At 35.2% G+C, this 9,181-nt stretch overlaps 1 protein-coding gene across 3 annotated transcripts in view; it reads left to right on the top strand.

Annotated features, from left to right (window-relative positions):
• Window positions 1-9,181, top strand: part of LOC106876439 (phospholipase DDHD2) — a 64,816-nt gene that overhangs the window by 42,605 nt on the left and 13,030 nt on the right. For all 3 annotated transcript variants that reach the window (XM_052974487.1, XM_014924984.2, XM_052974486.1), the window contains 6 exons: window positions 170-259; window positions 735-876; window positions 2,875-2,977; window positions 3,664-3,769; window positions 5,420-5,538; window positions 7,715-7,840. In XM_052974487.1, the coding sequence (XP_052830447.1) occupies window positions 170-259; window positions 735-876; window positions 2,875-2,977; window positions 3,664-3,769; window positions 5,420-5,538; window positions 7,715-7,840 (686 nt within the window). The remainder of the gene's footprint in view (window positions 1-169; window positions 260-734; window positions 877-2,874; window positions 2,978-3,663; window positions 3,770-5,419; window positions 5,539-7,714; window positions 7,841-9,181) is intronic.

The following is a 9,181-nucleotide window of genomic DNA, read 5'->3' as shown; positions in this document are numbered from 1 at the left end:
TATATATATATATATATATATGAGATTGATGTGCTTGTTGTTTTTATTTTTTTCCTTTCTTTTGTTTCGAAATTTTATTCTCTTGTATCCAAGGTGTTGTAGGTTTGAATTTTCAGGCTATTTAAGGAATTTTATGAGTTTCAATTATTTCTTCTTACATCCTCTTTAGGTGAAACTGGGCAAATTGATCATCTTGTGTTTATAGTTCATGGCATTGGACCTGTTTGTGATCTACGCTTCCGCAGTATTGTCGAATGCGGTAAGTAATATTGTTTTATAGTTTAAAGTTACTTCACTAATTTTTTTGTGTTTGTAATAATGACATTTGATACATTTTTCTGAAGTTCAAATGTGATCAAGTTTGATTAATTATACCTGTGGTAGTGGAGGCCTCTCACGTTCTTGGCTGCTGGACCATATCCCTGCTCACCACTATTAGGGTGGTGATGGCTACCTGCAAGTGCAAGCCCCATGAGTCAGAGTAGTTGTCCCACTGCATTTCCCCTGCCATCTTCTGGGTCAATGCCTTTTCCATTGTCTGCTGGGATCATGAGGCAGTATGAATTACCGAAAATTGTATGTTCCACTCCTTAATGTAAAGTTATTCCATATAAATTGCTGTTAAATTCTCATTTCTAATTGTATTTACGATCAGTCAAAATGTTGATTTGTTAAGTGATATCTACTTTAATTAATCACAGTTGAATTGATAACATTTTTTTTTTTCCCTTCAGTTGATGACTTCCGTTCAATTTCACAGACCTTATTACAATCTCACTTCAGTGAAGGCATTAGATCAGGCTATGTTGGTCGTGTTGAATATCTGCCAGTTCATTGGCATTCTGCATTGCACAGTGAAGCTACTGGCATAGATAAGTAAGTACTTGGGTTGTTTCTTTTTAATGCTGAATTAATGGTACATGTAATATTAAATACAATCTAATTTTACAAGGATTTTGAATTAAATTTTGATATTGCACTTGGAATGTATTTACTGTAAATCTCCTTTGAACAAGTGTGTGGTTTTTCTGTCATTTAGCTCCTTGATCGAGCAAATCCAAAGACATTCTAGTCTGGCCACCTTATCTTTTATCATGTCTAATGTAATCAGGACAGACATTATCCAATGTAACTTTTCATTTTTAAAATAGTAGAATGTGTTTTGAGTGAGATTTGACTGCTAGTTCTTGCAGCTTGAACAACCTCAAACAGGCTTCTTTATGAACTACGTGATTTTGTTTAATTGTTGCTACTGTTGTTTAACTCTAGATTAGCTCTAATCATCATGTCATCTTTGCAGGCACACATCCCATATGTTTTGTCAAAAGAGTGGAGTGTAATTTGAAATAAATTTGCCTGCTATTTATCATAGCTCAAACCACCTTATAAAACTTCCTTTATTGGCTTTAGTGCAATTATCTTATCATTTTTATGTCTGCTTTCCATACTGGCATGAGTAGACAGGTTGTCATGTTCTGAGTTAGTTCAAATTCAGAATTACTGCCCTCATCATCATCATCTGTTTTCTATGCTGGCATGAGTTGGACATTTTAACCAGAGCTGGCAAGCCGGAGAGCTTCATCAGGTTCCAGTCTGATTTCGCTTGGTTTCTATGGCTGAATGCCCATCCTAATGCCAACCACTTTACAGTGTGTGCTAGGGGTTTGGAACATGGCACCAGCATAAGCACTCTTACATGGTGCCAGCACAAATGTTTTTTATGTGACACTGGCATAGGGCTCTTGCAAGCCAATCCTCTTCATCAGGGGGAGCAGCCTTAACACTTTTGCTGTGTCATCTTGATGCCCTTCCTGACCCCAATCACTTTACAGTACATACTGGGTACATTTCTTCATAGCATCAGCACTAGAGAAATGTCTTTGACAAGAATAAAGGGTCCTCTTGAACTTGTGTTATTTCTATTCATTTACCAGCAACATTACAGTGTGTAGTGGCTGCAGTTTATCATGGTAACAGCCCTGTTGAAGTTGCCTTGTACATACAAAACTAAAGAGTCCTGTATGAAGAACACTGATGTCTGTTGCAATTTTTGATCAACAAAATTTTATTCTTTTCATGCACAGAAAACAAATGTTGTTACTACAAATGACAAAACATTGAGAGAGTTTTGAATGTTATTCTTCTTGTAATTGCAGCAGCAGATAAAGTGTAGTTAGCTGCTCACTGTACTACTGACTTCTAATGTCTTCTGTCTTCTGACTGTTCATTGCTTTTGTGTTGTCAGCTGTTGCCCATCATATCTGTTGGCCATCTCCTATCATCTCTGTCAATGCTCTCTAGTTATGGCATGTCAAATTTATACTGATTGGTAGGCTCAGAAGGAAGCGCACCAAAAATTGGAATCATCACTGGAGTCTATTCCATGTGAAGGTGTGATTGGTCAGATTTTGTTGATCGTATGGGTAATATTCCAGCAAATCATGACTTCAGGTGATTGCTGATTATTCCTACTGTAGTCCCAGCTAGTACTCAGCAGTGTTTCTATTCCTTCTAGGCAATGTGAATAAAAGAGAGAGAGATGATAGAAGAACCAGGATGAGTGGGTGAAAGGAGCAAGAGTATGGTGGCTGGAGCAGTGTGACCGAGGTTGGAGAGATTGATGGGGAATAAGAGAGAGGGATGGATTTTAGTAACAAATATTTCTGGAGAGAGAGAGAGAGAGAGAGAGAGAGAGAGAGAGAGAGAGAGAGTGTGTGCGTGTGCGTGTGCGTGCGCGCGCGCGCGCGCGCGCGATAACTGGCAGTACAGAAAAGGTGATGGTAGAGTGTGTTGGATCTGATTATCCCTGTTAACATTTCACCCCTTTTTGACTTGTATTTAACTGGCATTTACTCTCAATTTCTTTCTCTTCAGTCAACTGAAAGCAATAACCCTTCCAAGCACGCAGAAGCTTCGGCAATTTATCAATGATACATTGTTAGATATTTTGTTTTATACCAGTCCCAAATACTGTCAGGTAAATATATTCCTTTTGCTGATTAATATCACAAATCTGAATTACAACCCTTTCATTTAACATTGACTCTCACAATGACTCTCAAACTGATTTCTATATTTCTAAGATTATTTGTTGTAGTAGTAACTGTTTGAGAGTTAAGTGTAATTATATTTGTTTTTATTAACCCTTTTGATACCAACCCTGTTATGATACACTTTTTCTATATAAAGTGATCTAAATTTAAATTTCCCATTAAAATTCCTTGTTAATTTGTTTGAATACCAGCTTCTTTGTGTTTGTAATAATGACATTTGCTACATTTTTCTGAAGTTTAAATGTGATCAAACAAGTTTGATTAATTATACCTGTGGCAGTGGAGGCCTCTTACGTTCTTGGCTGCTGGACCATATCCCTGCTCACCACTATTGGGGTGGTGGTGGCTATCTGCAAGTGCAAGCCCCATGAGTCAGAGTAGTTGTCCCACCGCATTTCCCCTGCCATCTATACTTTACAAAATTCTTTATTATTTTCAAAATTAATTAAACCAAATGCAATGTAGTTCAACAGAAGTATGGTAACAAAAGGGTTAACATATTTACAAAAGGATTAAAGTGTGTGGCATGATAAAATAATGGGGTTCAAAGTATCCAACTAGATCTTGTCATCATAAAATGTGATTTTTTTTTTCTCTTTCTTTTCTACAGACAATGTGTGATACTGTTGGTTCTGAAATTAATCGTCTCTATGAATTATTTTTATTGAGAAACCCTACTTTCAAAGGAACTGTGTCAGTATCTGGGCATAGTTTAGGTTAGTGTTCTATTAACTTTACAATAACAACCTCATTTCTTCATGTCAAGTTTTTGTATTACATCAACAACAGTTCTGTTGTCTCTCAACTTGTGAGACAACAGTTGATATAATCCTTCGGTATGTGATTTATGTGCCTGTGACACATAGGATTAAGAAGAAAGAACATTTTAACTACTTGTTAATCATTACAGAAATATTCTATCAATATAATTGTATGTAAAACCAATATATTGTATGTAATGTTGGTAATACTGAAATATTTTATGTAATGTTTCTAATACCTATATATTAATAATGTATATAATTATAATAATAAGGATGATTTCAAATTTTGGCTCAAGCCAGCAAGTTCAGGGGAGGGTGTCTAGTTGATTGCATTGACCCCAATGCTCAGCTAGTACTTATTTTATCGACCCCGGAAGAATGAAAGGCAAAGTCAAGCTCACTGGCATTCGAACTTAGAACACAAAGACAGACAAAATGCCACTAAGCATTTTACCCAGCATGCTAACAATTCTACCAGCTTGCCACCTTAATAATAATGATAATAATAATAATAATAATAATAATAATCCTTTATACTTTAGGCACAAGTCGTGAAATTTGTGGGGAGTGGGTAAGTCGATCATATCGACCCCAGTACTTGACTAGTACTTAATTTATTGATCCCAAAAGGATGAATGCAAAGTTGATCTTGGTAGAAATTGAACATAAAGACAGGTGAAGTACGACTGAGCATTCTGCTCAGTGTGCTAATAATTCTGCCAGCTCACTGCCATTCTTAATAGTAATAATGATGATGATGATGATAAATGCCTGGATGCAGTACCAGGCAGTGGCTCTCATGGCTTCTGATCTTAGCTAATTGGAAGTGTTATCATGTACATGTTTTGTCTTGGTATAAAAGATGGTCTACAGCAAATATTCTGCTCAATACCACAGATTTGCTTGTCGCTTGACCTTCACCAGTCGAGCATGTCCCTTAGTGGCTGACGTTATGTGCATTTTTGATCTTGAGCAGGAGTAGTGGGGAGGCATCATAGCCATGTGTTGAGAGGAATTCTTTGAGGGTTTGAATAATTCACCTCTGGAAACGGGTGTTTCATTCATCATCTTTAAACAACCCTTATTCTAGGACCATTTGAGTGGGATGGGCTACTTGACCTGAAGAAAATTCTAACAAGGTCATGCGCTGTTTATCTTGATATGAAATCACTATATTGCACACATATGGTTGTGATGCATGTGCCTGGTGTACCCTTATCACACGGGTAGTCATGTGGGTATCTTGGGCTTTGTACATTTGTACCCCAGTGTTACCTCAATGGCATGCATTTCTCTCTCTCTCAATAATAGCAATAGTAGTAGTAGTAGTAATAATAATAATAATAATAATAATAATTGTTTTGTAGAAGCATAAGACTATAAATTTCTAAGGAATCAACTACAGTTATGCCTGATACTTATTTCATTGAACTTATATATGTAGAATATATTTGATCCTTGTCAGATCTAAAAACAGAATGTAGATGGAAATCATTACTTCAGTATATATACCCTCATTATAATGAAGATAATGTTCCCATTTAATTCATTGCATACTCTAATCCAGTTAATTCTAATATGTCTCATATTCTACAATTTCAGGTTCATCTATTCTTTTTGATTTGTTGTTGCATCAGCACAATCCTCAAAATAATCAGAAATTAGGAGACAAAAGCAAGGATGTTAGTCCTGAACCAGTTCCTGTTCCAGAAGTAGACAAGGTAAACATCTTTGTTATTTTGTCATTAAAAAAAATGACTGTAAAACCACCCCCTAGAAACCAGTTTAATGCTGCTGTATACGCATAGGATAAATAGCTTAATATAGGCACAAGCTTGGCTGTGTGGTAAGAAGCTTGCTTCCCAATCACACTGCATGGCACTTTGGGCAAGTGTCTTCTACTATAACCTTAGGTTGACCAAAGCTTTGTGAATGAATTTGGTAGATGGAAACTGATGTGTAAATTTGTCTGTGTGTGTGTGTGTGTGTGTGTCTTTGTATCTTTGTTTGTCCCCCCGCCACCACTTGACAACTGGTATTGGTGCGTTTATGTCTTTGTAACTTAGTGGTTCAGCTATAGAGACCAATAGAATAAGTACCAGGCTTGTTGTCCCAGCATGGCCAATCTAATGATTGGAACAGATAAAAGATAGCAATGTTTATTCCACATAGGATGAACACTTTGATGATGTTTATTCTACGTAGGATAATTTTCTTGGCGATATATGTAGGCAACACCTTACAGTGATTCAATGAACAAATTTCATAATTGTGAACCTAATTAATTTTGTGGTACAGAAATATAGAGCTGACATCCAAATTTAAACAAAAGCCATGTCCATAACTGAGTCATTGCAATTTCAGTCTTGTCATGTTTGAACTACTCTGGGGCTACATAGAATCTGAAAGGGCTTTGTGAAAGGTTAAATGATGATTCATTTGCTGGGCATGTTCCCATGTTGGTGTTTCTGTCATGCTCCCACACAGCAATGTTTTAATGTATGAACATTATTTAGAGCTGTAGTTCTCAACCATTTTTACCTATGAACCCTTTTGACTTTGATAAGCCCCTGTAGCTATTCAGTGTTTAAAAACGAGTTTTATTGCTAATTCTTTCAAAATTCCTATTTTGTTCTTCACATGTTCACTTATATAGATTCCCAATAGCAGTTTCTGAGAGATCCCGTTTCAGTGGCAGCAAACATGTTAAGCATTAGAGTAAGAAACCTAGTTGTTTCATGCATTATATGTGTCTAAAGCAGAATTTTTTCATGTATCTTAAAATAATACTGTGGATCTCCAATTTGCTATTTTCTTTGCTTGGACCCCATAAAATTCTGTATGGACCCCATTTGAGAATTACTGATTTATAGGGTGAACACAATTTAGTGTTTCACCATTTTGACACACACTTTTGCATGGTTGAATGAAGTTCATTGAAGCAGATTTTCTACAGCTGGATGTTCTTGCTGTCACCGACCTTTAGCTGTTTCCAAGTAAGATAATATTTCCCTCAGTCCTTCAAAAATGAACAGCACAATGGTCGGGCATAATTTTGTGGAAAATTGCTAGTGAATGATGCTTCTTAGCACAGCTTGACTGAGCAGTCAACAATTTTGCTTTCCAGTAACAAATCCTGGTCTCAATGCTGCCAATTGTATGTATGAATATTAATGTTTGAAGAATATTTAGTGAATGAACATTATTCACATATTTACTGTTTTCAGTTTGTGTTGTTGCTTAGCCTAGAGTCAGCATTGATTGAGCTTAGCCTATTAATGAAGGCATTCCAACTATTACATTCCGTTTGAATATTTTTCAAGAATAATGTATTTAGGCTTACATTTATCTAATGTATCCTCCTTATTCATTAATACAAGTAGGGTGTATTTTAAAGATTTGTTTACTACTTTTAGCTGATCAGGTAACCACAAAGACTCATTTGTTGACTGACATTTTAACTGGATCTACACTTACATGATATTTCAGTCATTTCCACGCAATGATTTGCATTAGTATGGGAACATGCTCAGGCTACATTTGAATGTTGTGTGACCTGAAGATAGATCAGAATATTTGTGTTTGAGTTATTATTTTTTATGCATTTGAAATAGCAGGATTAAATGTTGTTTAATAAATGAAATTTATTTTTAATAACTCTTGCATTTTCTATGACCAAATTCTAATTATAAATCTTGGGAATAAAATCATGTTTCTTCTGCATAAAAGAAAGGGCAATATTAAAAATGGTTAGTGCAAATCTAGTTGCAAATTTTGATTGGATATCATTGCTGAGTTTAATTTAGTGTTTGCCATTTTGATTATTGAAAAGTTAACATGGATTTAAATATTTAAAAAGTAATTAGTCATGACTGGAATTTTTTGTTTGGTTTTAAGGCAAATGCATTGGAAGAAGATACAAACCAAGAAACTGAGATGAATCTTGAAGACTTACTGGCTAAAGCTGGACTTCAGGATAAAATAGAAATATTTAAAAATGAACAAATTGATATTGATGCATTGGTGAGATTTTCATTTTCTTATTTAAAAAAAGTATTTTGTTTTAGTTGTATTGAAATGAACTTTAATACTTATTAGTTTACATATAGTAACATTACATGTTATGTTGATGTGACAAACTACAATTACTAATTTTATTCTAGAACAACTATAGACTTATACCATACTCTGTTGCAAGGTAAGTCTATAGATTTTGACCAGCACTCTATAGACAAGTAAATACCTTGTCTTATGTATATAATATCTTTGTGAATGGAGATATTCTATATACAGGTGTTTGCATATGTCTATACATATAGTGTTGACTAAAAAAATCTATAAACACATGGCCACTGTTTAATGACTGAAACAAGTAAAAGATAAAAGATGCAACTGGTCTATCCCATTTGCCGAAGCTCCTTAGTAATAGTGAATTTATATGCCGGGTCTCCATGGATAGTTACAAAGGTTACTCATTCCCTAAAGAAATCTCAACACAAGATTAAAACTAATCTGGTTGATTTTTCTTTTCCTGTCCATGACATTTTTGTATATACAGAGAAGGTATTTACATCTCTTTCTACATATAGTGTTGCATAAACTCTAAAGACATATTCTGCAATACAATACAGCATTGAAACAAAACACTGAAGGATCAGTAGTTTACTAATGATTGGTCTGTTATAACTGATACAGTTAGTGCCAGACAATTAATTTAGATTTCAAAAATTATTTTCTGTGAATTCTACTGGTTTGAGAAATATATGCTACACCTACTGTAAACTATTGATTTTGATTGAATTTGAACTCAGAAAATGTAAAACAACAAAAAGCATATTGAGTAATGAGTATAGGAACAGTGGTAAAGTTGTGTGGGGGTTTGTGTGTTGTTTAACCCCAATAGAGTAGACTGTTAATCAAAAGCATTACAGCCTTGATCAATCCAGCTTTTTATCCAGCTGCAGTATATCTAAAACTGTATTATCTAATGTGTTCTTTTTCTAAGATTGCAAAGCGTTGTAATTTGAGAGAAATTTGGATGTTGTTTTCTAGCTAACTCAACAATCACATAGAGACTCTTTCATTGGCTCTTTTTATTCTTATACTAGCAGAAATACCCGGCTTTGCCCGGGTTAAAGAGAATAATGAAATCTAAAAACGCCGTCTAGACTACGCAACCCTCAACTGTTAGTAGCTACGATACTATATTTCTACATTAATAACTCTCCAATCCATGCCAGCATGGAACATAGACATTAAGTGGAATGCCAGTCTCTCATCTAGGAGGGCCTTGAAATCAATGTTACCAACTGGGGACTATGTGTGTCGTAGTGATAATAAAAAGACCCAAAGGAGGTCTGCAAC

Source organism: Octopus bimaculoides, chromosome 18 (assembly GCF_001194135.2).
Source record: "Octopus bimaculoides isolate UCB-OBI-ISO-001 chromosome 18, ASM119413v2, whole genome shotgun sequence".
In the NCBI taxonomy this organism is placed as follows: Eukaryota; Metazoa; Mollusca; class Cephalopoda; order Octopoda; family Octopodidae; genus Octopus; species Octopus bimaculoides.
Note: the sequence above shows the minus strand (reverse complement) of the source record. Positions and strands in the feature narration are given on the sequence as shown.